The sequence below is a fragment of the Bos mutus genome, chromosome 22 (assembly GCF_027580195.1).
Source record: "Bos mutus isolate GX-2022 chromosome 22, NWIPB_WYAK_1.1, whole genome shotgun sequence".
NCBI lineage: Eukaryota > Metazoa > Chordata > Mammalia > Artiodactyla > Bovidae > Bos > Bos mutus.
In genome coordinates, this window is record NC_091638.1 from 4770401 (window position 1) to 4790339 (window position 19939).

The window sequence follows — 19939 nt, forward strand, 5'->3', positions numbered from 1 at the left end:
TCAATGTTTATACAGCAACATAAAACTGAAATAAGTACTCCCAAATTTAGCTTGATTTTTCTCTAATGAAGAACAAACATTTGTAAATGTAAATGTGGACCATGGTGTCTCTGAGCAGTTTGAGTGTAGGTGGCAGAAAATGTCAGTCATGTCATCTGCTTGAATCTACCCAAATGATCACTTTAAACAAATCAGTTCAATGTCACTTGTATCTAAGGCTTTGAAGGTTACAGTGAAGAGGTTTCTGGGTTGCAATGGAAAAGGAAACCACTCAGTACTTTTTTACTGTAGGTCAACTTAGGAGAATAAAAATGCTCATTCTTCTTTCAGAGCTATCTGGCATAACTCTATAATGTGTTATTACTACTGGCCTATTGCTTTTTTAACAGTCCAATATGAAATCCCATCACTTTCAAATATGAGCATAAGAGGTGGGAAATAATTCCTTCCCCAGTCAAAATCTCATCTTTTCCTGTGCCCTTTTCACTAAGGTCTGCTGTGTAAATGCCTTTTGGATTGTTTGATTTGAATAAAATGTATTCTTGGGAGAGATGTGGGGGGGAAATGTTTTCTACGGCCTTGGTTTGCCAGCTGTTTTATATGGCATTTGATATTAAGTGATACAGAAACCAGATCTTATTACGCTAGGAAAGGAATGTAATGTGAAAGATACATGGTATTACAATAAAGATGACCAGTACCTTATTAATCTTGTGCTCTAGGGTTGCCCTGAGGATTCATGGTTCTGACTCCAACAAAATTGCGCGTGGACGTGAAGACAAGGCAGCACTATTTATTTCAGTGTGCATATAGGATTGTGTGTGATTTTTTGGAGTTAAAAAAAAAATCCTACCCTGGGGTTATTGATACATTCATGTTATTTTTATTGTCAGTGAAATAAGATTTCACTACTGACTGCCAAATTCCCTGAAGATGGCTCTTCTGCAGGTAAAATAATGTCCTCTTAGTGACCTAGACTTCCATTCTCTGGGCTTCTGGAGCCCACTTGCTTTAAAAGCCAGAAAACCAAATAACTCTTTGTGTTCCCTAAAATTATGACTTTTTTCAGAGGCCAGCTCAGAGTTCTATGGATAGATTTTGCTTAAGTAAACCTCTCAGTACCTTTGACATTTGGAACTTTTTCACGTGAAACCTCTCCAGAGTAACTAGTCAACATTCCCAAGGAAAGCTTTTCAACCTTGACATGAGTGTCATTTTGGATCATATCATTTTTTTGGTGGGAACTGTCCTGTGTTTAGCAGCATCCCAGACCTCTATCAACTTGATGCTAGGAGCAGCCCCCTGACCCAGTTGTGATAACCAAAAACATCTCTAGGTCCTGGGAAGAAAGCTCCTGTCTCTGTTTAAGATAGTGTAGAAAAGAAACACTTGCCACACCTGTGAATTTACTGTGTGCATTTTGTCAAATAAATATCTTAGCAAACTCTTTCCAGAAAAAATGGTTAGTTAAAAAGTCGTTCCTAGTTTTCTGTAATAGCATTTCAAGGCATGATGCACCTACGCATGTGTGCTCAGCCATGTCTGACACTTTGTGACCCCATGGACTGTAGCCCTCCAGACTCCTCTCTCCATGGGATTTTTCCAGGGAAGAATATTGTAGTGGGTTGCCATTTTTTTCCTCCAGGGGATATTCCCAATCTAGGGATCGAAACTACATCTCCTGTATCTCCTGCGTTAGCAGGCAGATTCTTTATGACTGAGCCACCTGGGAAGCCCATGATGCATATATTAATATAACCAGATATAAAAATATAGTCACATGTTTCAAATGACCTTAGCTTTCTTATTATAGCCACAAAATTAAAGTGCTGTCAATTTCACCTTTCCTGTTCCCCCAAAATAGGATGCCTATGCCTAAAGTTTTTATCTGGATGTTCTTTTTCTTTCTTCTCCTTTTAAAATGTGGAGGCTGTGTGAACCACGAAGGATACATGGCAGGGATTGAGAACAAGTGATGAGACTGGGAAACTCATTCTGCAGCTCTCTTTCTGGAGGCCGGCTCAGTGCATTTTCTTTAGACATGGTGACTCTAAACCTCAGATGCAATAACAGCCTCTCTTGTCGTGGTTTAAGCAAAGCTTTCCTGTAAAGTCATCTGGTTTATGTTTGGACTTGGGGAGAGCTTATTTCAGAATACCAGAATTAGGGGATCAAGATAGTGTACTGAGTCTGATCTTTCCAGTCCATTTTCTGTTCTAAATGACTCTCTGATTTGAGTGGCAGACAGTATTGGAACTTGCTGGGGAGTATGAAATATCATTCTTATTGGACGGATAAGATTAGAGCAAATAGAACAAAAACGCGTGAAAATTTCCCCTAAGGGTTCTCTATGTTAGTATCCATTTACTTGGCTGTTTTTCTGCTTCTGCTCTCATTTTTTTTTTCCCGTAAAGTTCCCTGTAAATGCTGTCTGTCCATCCAGTCCTTTTTGCTTTCATTTTTAATATGCCACTTGGTACCTTTTGCAAAATAAACCAGCCACTCTAAAATGTGAAGCATGATTTATGCTGTTGGTATGCAAGGCTGAGACTAGGTTTCTAAGAGAAGTTAAACCTACATGGAGAAAAGGGCTGTTAGTGGAGTGGTCGTGAGTGCCTGTTAGGTCATTATGAGCCCCACATAAATCTTTCTGTTCACTGCTTCATAAGTAAGATCTAAGATAAAACCTGAAGGGGTTGTGTGTGTGTGTGTGTATGTGTGTTTTCTAGATGTAAACCATGATTTTTGTAGAAAAGGTCTGTTTTCTCTGATTATCAATTTCTCTATATGCCTAGAAAATGGGCATTAGTTTAAGCTTTCACTGAAATGTACAGAGGTACAGATAGATGATATGTGATGTAAGCCAGCTTTCTCAGTTCTCACTTCTCAGCTTCCTATCTGAACAGATGGCATCTTCTGTGTCTCCACACATTTGACATTAGCCATCCTTTACAATGATCACTGCTTATCTCCCTAAGCTGTTTTGCACTCATTTATTCATTCAGTCAGCCATCAGGTATTAAGCATAGATCAAAGAAAGCAATGGCACCCCACTCCAGTACTCTTGCCTGGAAAATCCCATGGACAGAAGAGCATGGTAGGCTGCAGTCCATGGGGTCGCTAAGGGTTGGACACGACTGAGCGACTTCACTTTCACTTTTCACTTTCAAGCATTGGAGAAGGAAATGGCAACCCACTCCAGTGTTCTTGCCTGGAGAATCCCAGGGACGGGGGAGCCTGGTGGGCTGCCGTCTATGGGGTCACACAGAGTCGGACACGGCTGAAGCGACTTAGCAGTAGCACAGTATCTTTGAAGTACACTAAAGCAAAGCACAATAAAATGAGGTCTGCCTGTATTTATTATGCCCCAGGCTCTGTCCTAGGCAACAAAGTCCAGGTGTCCTCAACTCTCTTGAAGCCAACATTCTAGAGGGAGAAATAACCAATAAATGCATTGCATTAGTCAGCACAACTGCTGTTAAAAAAAAAAAAAAGCCATTGATCGTGTGGGTTTAAACAACTGAAATAAATTTCCTCACAGTTATGGAGGCTAGAAGTCCATGATCAAGATCTGGCTGATTAAGTCTCGGGTGAGGACTGTTTTCCTGGCTTTTCCAAGGCTGTTTTCTCACTGTGTCCTCACATGGCCTTTCCCCCGTGTGCATGTATGGAGAGAGAGGGAAGTCTGCGGAGCATCTCTTCTTTTAAGGACACTAACCCTGGGAGATTAGGGCCCCACCCTCATGAGCTCATTTAATGTTGCTTTCTTCCTTAGAGGTCCCATCTCCACATACAGCCACTCTGGGAGTTAGGACTTCAACATATGAATTTTAAAGGGACACACACATTCAGCCAATAGTATATAAAGACATTTTTTAAAGGCTACTTCAAATAGTGATAATGCCAATGGGGGAAAACAAAACTAAAGTCAAGGAAAGGAATAGAGAACAATTGGGGCAGAGATGGTGGTTGCTGCTTTAGCTATGGACCTCTCAGAAGAAGGGAAAGTTGAGTGAAACCAATAATGAAAAAGAGGTTGTTATAGGGAGATTTGGGGAAATAAGCATTCCAGGTAGAGAGAATTATAAGGTCAGTGGCCCAAGATGAGAATGACAGGCTCATGTGACAGAAGGTCATTGTAATTTTTTGGATCCTAGTTGGCTCAAGGAAGAGAGATGGCTCAAGTAAGGATAGCCTTACTGTGCTAGCAATAGTCGATACCAGGAATTCAGATTTTGTTCTCATTGCAGTGGAAAGCCATTGGCTGGATTTAGGCTGGTTAATGTACAAAGGAGATTCAAGTTAAGTGGTTAAAGAGAGAAACTCAAATGAATGCCTTACCCATCTTTGGTACACATAGTAAATCCTTCAATACAGTTTTTTTTTTTTAAGTGGAAGAATAGATGTTTTCTTGCATAGTAATTGTCTTTTTAAAAGTCGGATTTGTTAAAAGTAATTCATATATACACTCTTGATAGGGTACAATTTTATGAGGTCTGAAAAGCGCACAATGGAGCAACGAAGAAACAGTTACATCATTTCCCAGAATTCCTTCGTGTGTCTCTGTGGTCAGACTCCTCCCTTAACCCCAGCCTTCGGCATCCGTTATTTGGTTTTGGTCTGTATAGTTTCTCATTTTCCATACCGTTATACAAATAGATATAAAATATAAAGTCTTTTGAGTCTGAGAGCTCTCATTTAGCATAATTCATTTAAGATTCACCATGTTAAATATACCAGGGTTTCTTTTGTTTTAATTGTTGAGTAGCCTCCCCATGTATGGATGGACTATATGTTGTTTATCTGTTCAGTTGAAGGATATTTGGCTTGTTTTCAGTTTTTGGCAAGTATCAAAGCTGCTGTAAATAATTGCATCAAGGTTTTTGTGTGAACTCAAGTTTTCATTTATCTTTAGTTGCTATGTATCAGTGGGATTTTTCAGTTATATGCTATGTGTATTTTAGCTTTATATGAAACTGCCAAGCTGTTTTCTAAAAGGGCAGGACCATGCTGTATTTCCACCAAGAATGAAAGAGAATTCCACCTTCTCTAAATCTGTGACAGCTCTGATTGGCTTTTTTTTAATTTCATCATTCTAATAGGTACATTACATAGTCAATATTCATTTTTCCTAAACTACACAAAAGCAGATTTAGAGATGAGGTAGATGTAGGTATGGATAGTAAGGAGAATGCAATGGGTAAAGGAGTAATTTTTTCAACTACATTTTTTTAACCAAAAGACCCTAACCTTATAATCCTTGTTGAAACCTAGATCAATTTAAGACTCTAGTTCTATAATCCTTGCTTGGAGACTTTTGTAGAATCTAGCTTAAAGAACTTACTCTTTGAACCCTGGAAACATTGAAATCTAGCCCCCCTACACTCAGTGGGGTTCTTGTGGAATGCTTCTTTAGAAAGGTGACTCATGAGATTCTCTATTCAAAACATCAGAGAACTCTGAGGATGATGAAGATTTTGTCTCCAAAATTCCAAACTCAGTCATGAACTATTTTTAAAAAGAAAAGAAACTAAACTTAAAGTAGTAATTCAATTGACTTTGCGATGCCAAGGGAACATTTCATGCAAAGATGGGCTCGATAAAGGACAGAAATGGTATGGACCTAAGAGAAGCAGAAGATATTAAGGAGAGGTGGCAAGAATACACAGAAGAATTGTACAAAATACATCTTCACAACCCAGATAATTACGATGGTGTGATCACTCACCTAGAGCCAGACATCCTGGAATGTGAAATCAAGCGGGCCTTAGGAAGCATCACTATGAACAAAGCTACCGGAGATGATGGAATCCCAGTTGAACTATTTCAAATCCTAAAAGATGATGCTGTGAAAGTGCTGCACTCCTTATGCCAGCAAATTTGGAAAATTCAGCAGTGGCCACAGGACTGGAAAAGGTCAGTTTTCATTGCAATCCCAAAGAAAGGCAATGCCGAAGAATGCTCAAACTACCACACAATTGCACTCATCTCACATGCTAGTAATGTAATGCTCCAAATTCTCCAAGCCAGGTTTCAGCAATATGTGAACCATGAACTTCCAGATGTTCAAGGTGGTTTTAGAAAAGGCAGAGGAACCAGAGATCAAATTGCTAACATCCTCTGGGTCATCTAAAGAGCAAGAGTGTTCTAGAAAACCATCTATTTCTGCTTTCTTGACTATGCCAAAGCCTTTGACTGTGTGGATCACAACAAACTGTGGAAAATTCTGAAAGAGATGGGAATACCAGACCACCTGACCTGCCTCCCAAGAAATCTGTATGCAGGTCAGGAAGCAACAGTTATAACTGGTCATGGAACAACAGATTGGCTCCAAATAGGAAAAGGAGTACGTCAAGACTGCATATTCTCACCCTACTGATTTAACTTCTATGCAGAGTACATCATGAGAAACGCTGGACTGGAGGAAGCACAAGCTGGAATCAAGACTGCTGGGAGAAATATCAATAACCTCAGATATGCAGATGACACCACCCTTATGCCAGAAAGTGAAGAGGAACTAAAAAACCTCTTGAATAAAGTGAAAGAGGAAAGTGAAAAAATTGGCTTAAAGCTCAACATTCAGAAAACTAAGATCATGGCATCTGGTCCCATCACTTCATAGCAAATAGATGGGGAAACAGTGGAAACAGTGGCTGACTTATTTTTCTGGGCTCCAAAATCACTGCAGATGGTGACTGCAGCTGTGAAATTAAAAGACGTTTACTCCTTGGCAGGAAAGTTATGACCAACTTAGACAGCATATTAAAAAGCAGAGACATTACTTTTTTCCAGTAGTCATGTATGGATGTGAGAGTTGGACTGTAAAGAAAGCTGAGCACCGAAGAGTTGATGCTTTTGAACTGTGGTGTTGGAGAAGAATCTTGAGAGTCCCTGGGACTGCAAGGAGATCCAACCAGTCCATTCTAAAGGAGATCAGTCCTGTATGTTCATTGGAAGGATTGATGTTGAAGCTGAAATTCCAATACTTTGGCCACCTGATGCAAACAGCTGACTCATTTGAAAATGACCCTGATGCTGGTAAAGATTGAGGGAAGGAGGAGAAGGGGATGACAGAGGATGAGATGGTTGGATGGCATTACCGACTCATTGGACATGAGTTTGGGTAAACTCCAGGAGTTGGTGATGGACAGGGAGGCCTGGCGTGCTGCAGTCCACGGGATCGCAAAGAGTCGGATGCGACTGAGCGACTGAACTGAACTGAACTGAAGAGTATGGCAAAATGAAAACAATGATTCCATGATCCCTAATAGGCATTTCCCCAATCTATCCTCATAACAGGGAAATAGTCCATCACAGGCATCCTGGTTTTGTGTGCATGTTCAGTGGTTAGTCACTCTAGACTTTCCCTTACCAGTGAGATATGAAGAAGGAAACATGATTTAAAATTCTGAGGAATCTGAGCATTAGATAACTAATGGGCTCCAGGGTATAGTCTGAGTGGAGATGGAGTGTCAGTGTTTTCAATACCCTTTGAAAGTAGTGAAAATTTAGTCGCTCAGTGGTGTCCAACTTTTTGTGAACTCATGGACTGCAGCCCACCAGGCTCCTTTCTCCGTGAAACTCTCCAGGCAAGAATACTGGAGTGGGTAACCATTCCCTTCTCCAGGGGATCTTTCTGACCCAAGGATTGAACTCAGGTCTCCTGCATTGCAGGCAGACTACAGTCTGAGCCACCAGGGAAGTCCTAGATCTCTGTTAAATCTATCCTTTAATAGATATCCAGAAGAATCATCCCTCCTCTGATTTGTGGAGCTCTGCTCTTGCCCAGGGGCTTCCCAGGTAGCACAATGGTAAAGAACCTGCCTGCCAATGCAGGAGACATGGGTTCGATCCCTGGATTGGGAAGATCCCCTGGAGGAGGAAATGGCAACCCACTCCAGTATTCTTGCCTGGAAAATTACATGAACAGAGGAGGCTGTCCATGGACTGGGCTACAGTCCATAGCATTGTAAAGAGGAGGACAGGACTGAGCAACTGAGCACACACCCACACATCATCTTGCCCAGTGTTCTTCTGTACTTGTTCACCGGAGGACCAGAAAACTCAGTGCTTTTTAGAGTCTGCAGGAGAATATCACACAGGTCCAGAACCTCCATCAGTGCCTTGATTAAATTCAGAAAAGATTCCTATCTTCACCTTGACCCAAATTGTCCACAAATTGTCCTTTTCTTTTCATGGAGAAAGTACTTAGGTTAGTTTTTGCCTGAGGGCCTGGACTCATGCCTAGCATAAGTTATCCAGAACTGTCTAGAAGCTGATCCTCTTTCTTGAATGAAGAAATAAATGCAATTATGTCTGTGTAACAACAGCCACTTTCGTAAAGCTTGGTGCTACCAATTCACCTTCCTTTCAAGGAGCTTTGTAATAGCGTTGCCTTAAAAACAAACAAATGAAAACAAGACCCACAGCTTTTCTCCCCTGTTGATTAAACATACTATGACACTCACCTGGCCTAAGAGATTTCGGCGTGGCCAATTTTATTAGCGGACTCAAAGTTGTCATTTCGTTTAGAACAGTTTATTTCTTAGTGGAATCAAAGACCATCAGTCTCTTGTCTGCTCCTGTTAACAATGAATGGGTGGTACGAGGGTGGAAGTCAATCTCCTTCAGACACGCGTGGTAGCATTTGGTCAGCAGCCAGGCATGCGTTAGCGTCACAAATCTATGAATCTTCTTTTTTTTTTTTCTGTTTGCAGATTTTATTCTTCACCGTACAGTATTGCAACCAACCGCATGATTCCACAGACATCCATCACGCCATTCATTGCTGCTTCCCCTGTCTCCACATACCAGGTATGTCCGATTTACCTGCACATCCCGAGGGACCTTTCTTGCCAAGAATAGCCCATCTCAAGTCAAAAAGGACACAGCAGAATTTTTAAGTTGTCTTCCCTTTAGTCACATCTAAATTCATAATATTATCATAATATCATAGTCATAATATTCAAACTGTCCACTGAGCCTACCCTTTCAAGAGCTTGTTTGCATCTGTTTCGCTGAATTATAAATATCCACTGAGCCTCCATTCTGCCTGCTGAGTTTTCATGATTTTGGTACTTTTCAGCCAACCTTAGTTCAGCTTTCTTACCACTGAGAGGTTACTTCGTGTGTTTCCTGTTATTTTGGTTGTCACCGTTCCCTAGTGTATCTTTTCTGAGAACACATTTCTGGCAACTCCTTGCACTCCCTTTGGGATACTGGATCATTGTTATTTGTCACAGTTGTTCTGTGTATCCATGGAAAGCTACATGGATGGATGCTATATCACTGGCTCCAAGAAAAAGGGAAAATTATCAAAGGGGTAAACGTAATTCCTACTTCCTCCTCTGACTTCATTCTCACTTCCAAAGAGGCCAGAAGAGGCCTCAGGGGTTCCACATGTTGAAACGCAAGAAAATCTGAGACTCATTGTGTCCTAAACCAGACGTTGTCGCCAGTTAACGTTAATTGTGCAGATGGAAAGAAATAGCCATCCTTCCCCTCAAACAGGGCTCCTTATCTTATTCCTTTGAGTTATCACAAGTATTTCTCCCTCCTTCTCTTAACCTCATGGAGTTCTTTAGACAGTTCTTCTAATACTAATTAGAAACAAAACTGCCTATGAATGCTATCTAGCTAGTGGAGTGGCATTGTTTACAGCCTTGGAGATAGAGACTGAGAGTGTGTGCATGTGTGTTTCCTTATATCATGCTTATGGTGGGGGTGGGCGTGGGGGTCTGGGGTGGGGATTGTGATGTTGCTGATTGCTACGAATTCAGTGAAGTTTCACGTTCTTCATCCACTACCTATCTATGTCATGTCAGGAGATCCCCACTGTCAGAGCATCACGCTTGACACGATGCCCATTTTTCCTTCACAGATCCCCCTCCCTCCGAAGCAGATCATTTTCACTCTGTGTCTGCACTTAGGTTCTTGATACATGTCAGTGTGTGAGTGGAATAGAATTTTGTGTGAATTGCATTAGAGGGTCTCTGGATGGCTGATTTCTTAAATGCCTTTCCTTGGGACCCATGAGGCTAAGTGCAGATGCTGTTCGGTTTTTGTTCTTCCTACAGGCCTGCCTGGTTGTAATGTGTGCTTTTTGGTGTTTTTACCCATTTTTTTCAAATCTTGGCTTCTGTTTCAGCCAAGACCACCCACTGAGCTCCATTGTAGAGCACTTTGGTGTCATGAATGAAATCTCCACAGAGCTGTCATTTCACTTGGGAGGGCCCATAAGTGAAATTTAACTCCAGCTCTCTTTTCTCAAAAAGGAATTCGAGCAATTTCCTATGTTGTTGAGTCTTGCTTTTCACCACTTTTTTTTTTTTTTAATCTAAAGTTCATTGGCAGTCTCATTGATGTGAGTCTATTCAAACCAAAATCTTCAGGGCTATCTATGTCACAATCAGCTCTTAGAAGCTGACTTTCTCATTTGGCTGATGGGGAACATTTGGAACATTTTCCTGGTTCATACACTCATTTTTAGTAACCATACCAGTTACTACAAGAGAGAAAAATCACAGACTTAGTTAACTTGGGTTTAACCCAAAGCATTCCCCCAAATTTCTGGTTGATCTCTAATTCATTCCTCAACTTTCACCACTTGGATTTATTTCCAAGATGGGATCACTTGAGAATTTGAGGTTAGAACCAATGACAGAAAAAAAGGAAGTCTTAGCAATCATGCTAAGTAATGCTTCCTTCTTTATTCACCTGGGTCTTCCAGCATGTTGACCTCTGAACAGTTGATCCCTGAAGCCTCCTAAGACTTGCATCTCCAATACCAGCCTCCAAATGTGCCCATGGTGTAGCCTGGCCCATGTGGGCATTACCACCAGCTCCAGGGAAGTAGGAATTTGCTTTCATTTTACCATGTTTCAGGGACCAAATGAATCAGGTCCAAGAGTTTCCTTTCTATCCTTAGTTTATTGAGCACTGATTTGCTGTAAGTCAGATGGACTCCACTTTCTTATGACCTAGTGTGACTCCACTGAACGCAAGAACCGAGTTCTCTCTGTGATTGCTTTGTGCTAATGAATGCTGTTTGATGCATAGGTCCAGAGCACTTCATGGATGCCTCATCCGCCATACGTTATGCAACCAACAGTAAGTGTTCTCAGTCACCTGAGGCTCGATGTTTCTATTATCTGAGTGCAAGCTTTTGTAACATGTAGAAGCTCTGGGGTAAAGCTTTTGTTCTATTCCATGCCTTTTCCTGGCAGCCTTATTTTCCAGATACAAAGCTGTTCCTGAAATTCTACAAAAGCGTGTACAACAGACAGAGATAGTGACAGTGATGGAGAGAAAGAGAGTTGAGAGAGGAAGAGGGAGGGAGGGAGAGAATCAACTTGATTGGAGGAAATAGCAATCAACCTCTCACGCTGATGTCTGCCATTTGTCATGAAGAGGGAAGGTCTACAGGTAGTACTGAGTGCCCTGGACGGTTAAATCCATTATAGGAGGAAAGCTTTTCTGTTGTCCTTCTCTTTCTGTTATGCTTTCTTTTCTTTGGATGCTTTGCGAATCATGGCTCAGTGTTGACTCAAAGCATCATATTTGAAATAGGAAGGTATTCATCGACTAATAGGTATGGCTAGATAATAGATAGTAAGGTTGGTAGATGACTTTTATGTTAACCAAAAGGGTCATTCTCTTCTTTAGTGGAAAGTTTCTTCCCCAAATATTCAAACTATGTTCTACTAGCTAGCTTTTCCCATTTTGTGGTACAATATGACATAAGTCCCCAAGGAAAAATATTATATATTCCATTAGAATACAGGCTGAAGGCTAGTGATTCTATGTATCTTTGTCAAGTTCTTGCATGTTTTCTAGCTCTTGGAAAGAAGAGGACAGGAAGATTTCTAGAATGATACACTTATGAGAGTTGGGAGAAGGGGAAAGGTCCCCAGTGGGAAGTTGTGTGACAGGATCTCTGGTGTCCTCTCCTGGGTCTGTTCAAATCTGTAACTTTGTTTCCTCTTCTGTCACTATACTTAACATGGCTTTGGGGAGGATCAAAGCCGAGAGAATATATGAAAACAATGTTTAAAGTATGACATGTTACACCTTATTATGGTCATTAATCCTTATTAGTGAATGTATCAGTCGTACAAAGAAGAAGCAATGCTACATTTTAACTCTTTTCAAAGCTAAATATAAATAAAGTCATGCATATCAAAAACAGGGAGTTACATACACAGGCATCCATTTCCTGGACTCAAAGGATCGTAGCACCTGGCTTTCATAATTGAGCTTTGTCCAGTTTTTTTTTTTTTTTTTTTTTAGGAGCATTCCACGTTGCTCCTAGTGTTTTGATAATTTGCTTTGTATTTGAAAAATAAAGCATATGTAGCTTCTGACAACAGAACTTTAGACCCTATTTTGCAAGTGTCCCTGTTTACTCTTATTTGCCTACCTTGGGGGCTTTGTGAGTTCATCTGGTCTGTGTTGTGGAAATCAGACCGAACAGGCAAGGAATCCAGGCTGTTCTTTTCTGTCCAAGTCATCAGGTAGAATCCAGTAGAAGCTGCCAGACCAACATATAGCACAGACTAGGCCAACATAGGAAGAGGAAAGAAGCCTTGCCAAGTTCTAAAGAGACTTTCTAGAAGGAAGCAACTACCTTCTAAGGAAATAATGTGTGTGTGTTTAGGGAGTGCAGGGGCTAGCTTGGTCTTCATGCTGAGGTCAAGCATCATCTCATTGCAACCTCAAGGAAAGCACATCTGGCAAAATCTGAATTTTTTTTCAGATACCAAAGGTGTATGATTCTACAATACTTGCAAAGCTGTGAGGAGAAGGGAAGACATTTGTGTTTTATTTCAACTGTCATTCAGGACCCTAGCAAAGTGTTTCATGAGCACCTCCTCCTCCCTTCCCCAGCTTCCAGCTTCACCCATTTGGGGATGTATAATTTCTAGTATCCTTCTCCCTAGCAATAGTTGTGTGTGTGTGTGTGTGTGTGTGTTCCTTTGTCCCTATGAGATCTTCTTGCCATGGCTGCTGCTCCCTAATACCCCTTCCCCTGATTAGACTCTGCATGATGTTTGAGCTTAGGTCACCCTGTCTAAGACCGCAGTCCCCAACCTTTTGGCACCAAGGACTGGTTTTGTGGAAGATAATCTTTCCACGAACCAGTGGGGCAGGGGATGGTTTCAGAATGATTCAAGGGCATTGCATTTACTGTGTAATTTATTTCTATTATTATTACATCAATTCCATCTCAGATCATCAGGCATTACGATCCTGGAGGTTCGGGACCCCTGGTTTAAGATTTAGCACTTACTTGTGCCAGGGACAGATTTCCTGGGAACAGGAGTGGCCGGGCCACCCACCACTTTGTTGTTTTTAACTTGGAAACACTGGCTAAACAGCATTTTGGAAACACATTACTTGTACCATCCGTTGTTTCCTTATGACAGTTTTCTTGGTTGTTTTATTGTATGAAGAACCTTGATGCAACTGCTCTTGGTTTTATTATCAGAGTGGGGTTTAATGTTTTAATGTTACTCTGTAACATTAAAACATAAAAATACGTAGGTGATGATCTAGGGCAAAGAAATAAAATCACCTGGATGTGAAGAGAAGGAATGAGTGACTTGGTGATTAATAGCATGGATTCTTAGTTAGGCTCTTTGGGAGAGAAAATCCTTTCTGATCTAGGACTTTAGGCAGTTAAACTTCCTGAGCCACAGTTTTCTCATCTGTAATATGGACACAATCACGACTAAATTATTATGCTTTCAGTTCATTAAATTAAGTAATGCTTTAAAGCTCTTAAAATAGCACCCAAGAAATATCAAACACTCAATAAATTACTGTTATCATGACTCAGTTATATGAGTACTGCTGCTGCTGCTAAGTCACTTCAGTCGTGTCCGACTCTGTGCGACCCCATAGACGGCAGCCCACCAGGCTCCCCCGTCCCTGGGATTCTCCAGGCAAGAACACTGGAGTGGGTTGCCATTTCCTTCTCCAATGCATGAAAGTGAAAGTAAAGTCGCTCAGTCGTGTCCGACTCTAGTGACCCCATGGACTGCAGCCTACCAGGCTCCTCCGTCCATGGGATTTTCTAGGCAAAAGTACTGGAGTGGGGTGCCATTGCCTTCTCTGAGTTATATGAGTAGATGACTGCAAATTCTGCTTTAGATTAGGCCAATTATGTAAAATGAGTGTTGGTACAGGAAGAACTGGAGAAAAAGCAATCATCAGCCATGTCTACCACATTTATCCTGCTCACTTTGCACACTTTACTAATGAGTTTGGTGGAGGAGCCTCTGTGGCTATAAATAAGATGAATCGCTTAGATTGGTGCTTCTCTGATTTACTTGCTGAATCTTTCAACACCTATAATAAAAATAAATACAAGTAATGAAAATAAGAATTAAAGGCCTACTGGGTTACCTCTTGTGTGGCAGTCACTGGAACCTACTTTACAAATAAATTCAAGGTATGAGTAGCTACACATCTCCTGTAGGTTGCCCATAATAATGATTGGTTTACAACTTTTCTCCTTTCTCATGTCTTCTCCTCCACGATTTTGAGAAACTCTCACAGATAAGGTCTCTGTACATAGGGTAGAGACATGCTTCCCCCATTGTGATGAAGCTCACGGACCCCTACACTGTAGCCAGAGTCCTGCAGGTTCTTTGTAGGCTTGACTTGCCGGCCCCAAGGTCTCAGCCAGGCTTGTATCTGAAGCCAGTGCTTCGGTCAAGTCTTAACACAGAGCACGGTGCTTCCAGTCTTTTCCTACCTGGGAGGGGTAATGATCTATAAGGGAGATGTGAATTGATGGAAAGAAGGGATGAGAGACCAACAGAAATCCTGAGTGTAAAGCTACAGCTGGCTTAGGCTTTCTTCTTCAGAGACTGACATTTCTGAGTTGTGTGCAGTGTACCCTTTTCGTAACTTTAGAAGAAAGACTGAGAAACTTTTCACTTTTAAGGAAAAGGGACTAAAAGTTTCCTCACCTGGATCCTCTCTCGTACTGGTGTTTCTGCAAGGAAACACATTCTCTGTCTGTCTGTTGGACTCTGGGACTTGATCGGGTCAAATCCTGCGGATGACAGTGAGAGCATTTTTATTTGCACTTTATTTTTTGTTCACTGAAAGAGAACACTACGAGACGAAATCAGGAATGCACTCTTTGCTGACATTGCCGATGCCATCAGGCACGTGTTGCTGATTGCCACTGCAAGGTTTCTTTCCTAAACTCTGAAATTTCACCATGACGCTGGCAGGATTTTAATAGGTGATGGATTGAACTAGATATCTGCTTTGCTTGGCAGCTTGTCACACTGGAATCTTCTATGAATGCACAATTGAAATCCCCATGTTGGGATACATCGGGTATTTTGTTAAATCTGTGCTGACAGGGAGAAAAGATGATAGCTCCCAAGAAGAAGCAGAGTTCAGTTCTCTTAAATTCTATTTAGGCTTGTGTGAATCATAAATCTTCTGTTTTTCATGTGTTTAGCATTATTTATTCTCAAGGATAAAGGTCAGTTTTCATTTTTACCTAATTACAAACAGGATATCTAACTACTGGGTTTCCCTGATCGCTCAGACAGTAAAGAATCCACCTTGCAGTGCAGGAGACCCAGGTTCAGTCCCTGGATTGGGAAGATCTCCTGGAGAAGCAAAGGATACCCACTCCAGTATTCTTGCCTGGAGAATCCCATGGACAGAGGAAGCTGGAGGGCTACAGTCCATGGGGTCGCAAAGAGTCATACATGACTGAATGACTAAACTAATACTATACTATCTAACTATAGGATTCTAAGAAATGCAAGATGCTTTTATGGAACCACTGCGTGATTTGTTGCTATACATGGCTAAATTATAATACTTTTGATGAATAAACCTTACATTTACAGCTAACGTGTCAATATAAACTTTCCCTTTAGAACAACAACAACAAAAAGTTCAAGAAAGTGCCAAGATTTCATTGGTAATTGGTGATTAGGTAAGGCTTAATTTTAAGGGCTGTGTCCTCTAAACTTGCAGACACATTTCCCCTCAAAGCACATCATCAAGTTTGGAAAGGACATTGAAATCATTAGAATTCTGTTCAGAATGCAGTGTTTTCAGATAATATCTTTTTATTCCAGCTGCTGAGCTGAGCAAAAATTCTAACCTTCTGAGTTTCATTGTCAAAGTACCAAACAAAGGCAAAATGTGTTTGCTATGTAGGGACTTTACCTGGTGGATCTACTGGCCAAATCTTTTTAAAGTAACTAGCAAACACAAATCAGTAACTTTAGCCCATGTACACTATTTCTACCAGAAGAAAATTCAAGACTGTTTGAAAATAAATTTAGAAGGAACATCTTCATATGGGTGTCAGCTCCCTGTAAGTAGCTCCGTGTAGTAGTGTTAGTCGCTCAGTCGTGTCGGACTCTGTGCGACACCACGGACTTGGCCTGCCAGGCTCCTCTGTCCATGGGATTCTCCAGACAAGAATGCTGGAGTGAGTTGCCATTCCCTTCTCCAGGAGATCTTCCCAACCCAGGGATAGAACCCGGGTCTCCTGCATTGAAGGCAGATTCTTTACCTTCTGAGCTACAGGGAAGATCCAAGTAAAAGTCATTCAGTCATGTCTGACTCGTTGCGACCCCATGGACTATACAGACCATGGGATTCTCCAGGCGAGAACACCGGAGTGGGTTCCCTTCTCCAGGGGATCTTCGAACCCAGGGATCGAACCCAGGTCTCCTGCATTGCAGGTGGATTCTTTACCAGCTGAGCTATCAGGGAAGCCCCAAAGTCTCCATATGACCCAGCAATCTCACTCCTGGGCATATATCTGGAGAAAACCATAAGTTGAAAGGATACATGCACCCCAATATTCATTGCAGCACTATTTACAATGCCAGGACATGGAAGCAACCTAAATGCCCACCAACAGAGGAATGGATAAAGATACGGTACATATATGTAATGGAATATTTCTCAGCCATTGTATATATGTATATGTGGTACATATAACAATGGAATATTTTCAATATTGAAAAAAGAAATAATGTCATTTGCAGCAACATGGGTAGATCTAGAGACTCGCACTGAGTGAAGTAAGTTAGAAAGGGAAAAGTAAATACCGTATAATATCGCTTGTATGTGGAATCTAGAAAAATGGTACAGATGAACTTATTGGCAAAGCACAAATCGAGTCACAGGTGTAGAGAACAAGCTTATAGTTACCACAGTGTGGGGGGAGGGGGATGAATTAGAAGACTGGGATTGACATATATACACTATTGATACTTTGTATAAAATAGATAACTAATGAGAACCCACTGTATAGTTCCCGATAGCTCAGTTGATAAAAAATCCACCTGCAATGCAGGGGACCCCAGTTTGATTCCTGGGTCAGGAAGATCCACTGGAGAAGGGATAGTCTACCCACTCCAATATTCTTGGGCTTCCCTTGTGGCTCAGCTGGTAAAGAATCCGCCTGCAATGCGGGAGACATGGTTTCCATCCCTGGGTTGGGAAGATCCAAGCCCACTGGAGTGGGCCAGTGTTCTGGCCTGGAGAAGTCCATGGACTGTATAATCCATGGGGTCGCAAAGAGTCGGACACAACTGAGAAACTTTCACTTTCAGCACTGGGAACTCTACTCAGTGCTCTGTGGTGACTTGAATGGGGAGGAAATACAATAAAGAAGGGATATATTATAGGTATGAGCTTCCCAAGTGGCGGTAGAGAACCTGCCTGCTAATGCGGGAGACATAAGAGATATGGGCTCAATCCCTGGGTCTGGAAATTCCCCTGGAGGAGGGCATGGCAACCTACTCCAGTGTTCTTGCCTGGAGAATCTCATGGGCAAAGGAGCTATGGTCCATAGGTTCACAGAGTTGGACACAACTGAAGCAACTTAGCACACATATGCACACACGTATACATATAGCTGATTCACTTTGCTGTACAGCAGAAACTAACCACATTGTAAAGCAACTATACTCCAATAAAATTTTTTTTAATGAAAATAAAACACAAATGTATCTACAGCATAAAACTTTCCTTGTAGGACTCTTTCACTCATCACCTCTATCCTCCAGAAAAAACCCTGATGAGTTAGTTTGTATGTCAGCATGCATTCGGTTGTTATGTATACAGAAGTGTATGTGTGCTGATGTGCGTGCTTTAAACATATGCAAGGTCACTCTTCAAATACCGTGTTGCAGTTGGCTGTATTTTTCCCAACAAGAGAACATGCTAGAGGGCGTTACATATGAGTCACATAAAGATCTATGTCAACTCTTTTAACACTTTATAGCATGTCATTACGTAAACGCACCCGTTTCCTATTCATAGCCCTTGACTTTGTAGCTGGTACTTGTTGTACACTGAAGACTGTAATATTGAGCCCTTGTGAAAAAATATCTGCGATATATTTTCTGGAACAAAAGTTATGTGTGTTTTAAAATTTGATATAGTTATTGTCAAATTGTACTTTAAGTGAGAGTGTTTGTTTCCCTGGGCCTCAATTAATACTGGGTGATCCCAACTTTCAAATATGTTGTTAATGTGATAAACAGTGAGTGGTATCTTACCAATGTTATTTATTACTCTGAGTCCTAGAGAAGTTGAGTTACTTTTATATGTATATTGACTAATTTTTTTTTTTTCTGAGCTCCAAGTTTATTTGTTTTGCTCATTTCTCTTTTTGAGTAATGATCTTTTTTTTTTTTTTTAAAGGAACTTTTTACAATCTTTAAGTTAACATTGCCAGAGATGTTCTGGATGTTTTCCCAGTTTATTTGGAATTTACTTTTATGGTGCTTATCATGCATGTCTTTAGTATTTAATATTATATATTTCATATTTATTTTCCCTTTAGGGCAGCGATCAGCAAACTTTTTCTATAAAGAGCCAAACGACAAGCTTTTCTGTGTTTTGAGCTTTGTGGTCGCTATCATGCCCACTCTGTCCTGTGGCTGCAGTATGAAGGCAGCCATACATAATGCATGGATGGATTGCCAGGGCTGATTCCAATAAAGCTTTATTTACAGAAAGAGGGGAGGGCCGCATTTGGCTCACAGGCTCTATTTTGCCAGTCCCTGCTTTAAAATACCTGGACTCTGTGCACAATACCTTATTAACTGTATGATTTAAAGCACCATTTTTTTTGTTGTTGTTATTATGTTTATAGTAACTTTTTTTTTTTTTTTGAAGTTTATTTTGTAACATGAAATGAGATCATGATCCAACTCTTTTTTTTTTTTTTTTTTTGCCCAAACAGGTAACCAATTATCATAACAATGTCTACCATATGAGTCATCTATATTTTCTCTACTGATATAAAACTTTATGCCAATTGTTATAGTAGGATTTTTATATCTTTGGATCTATTTCTAGACGCTATTCGGTCCTACCTGTTTCTTGACTATACTCTATTATTTTAATTACTATCACTTTATAATAGCACCACTTGCTTCAATTGTTACATTTTGTTGTTTCTCAAAAATTTTTCAGATCATTTTACATTTTCAGATTACATTAAGAGAAGTTTAATGAGTTTTTCTTTTTTTTAATTCTAAAATTTTGGTGGGGATCACCATAAATTTATATATTAAGCAATAGGAAAGTTAAGAACATCATACATTTACAACATTAACTTTTTATCTAAGAAAAAAATACCATATACTCAAGAATTATTTCTTTTTCACTTATATTGCTGTATAATTGACAAATAAGGTTTTAAAATAATTAAACGTCCTGGTGATTTGAAATATATATTATATATACATGGAACGTTCCTGGTGGTCCAGTGGTTAAGACTCCTTACTTCTAATGCAGGACTCATAGCTTTGATCCCTGGTCAGTAAACTAATATCCCACATGCCATGCAGTACAGCCCCTCATAATGAATTTATTATGAAATAATTCCCACCATCTAGTTAATTAATTATTAATTAACTTTAAGTTTTTA

General features: G+C 40.5%; 1 protein-coding gene across 11 annotated transcripts in view; it reads left to right on the forward strand.

The window, feature by feature from the left end:
- Positions 1-19939, forward strand: part of RBMS3 (RNA binding motif single stranded interacting protein 3) — an 804674-nt gene that overhangs the window by 670271 nt on the left and 114464 nt on the right. For 7 of the 11 annotated variants that reach the window (XM_070360554.1, XM_070360553.1, XM_005901197.3 and 4 more), the window contains 2 exons: positions 8718-8814; positions 11059-11109. In XM_070360554.1, the coding sequence (XP_070216655.1) occupies positions 8718-8814; positions 11059-11109 (148 nt within the window). The remainder of the gene's footprint in view (positions 1-8717; positions 8815-11058; positions 11110-19939) is intronic. The other 4 variants (XM_070360557.1, XM_070360560.1, XM_070360558.1 and 1 more) reach the window with 1 other exon arrangement.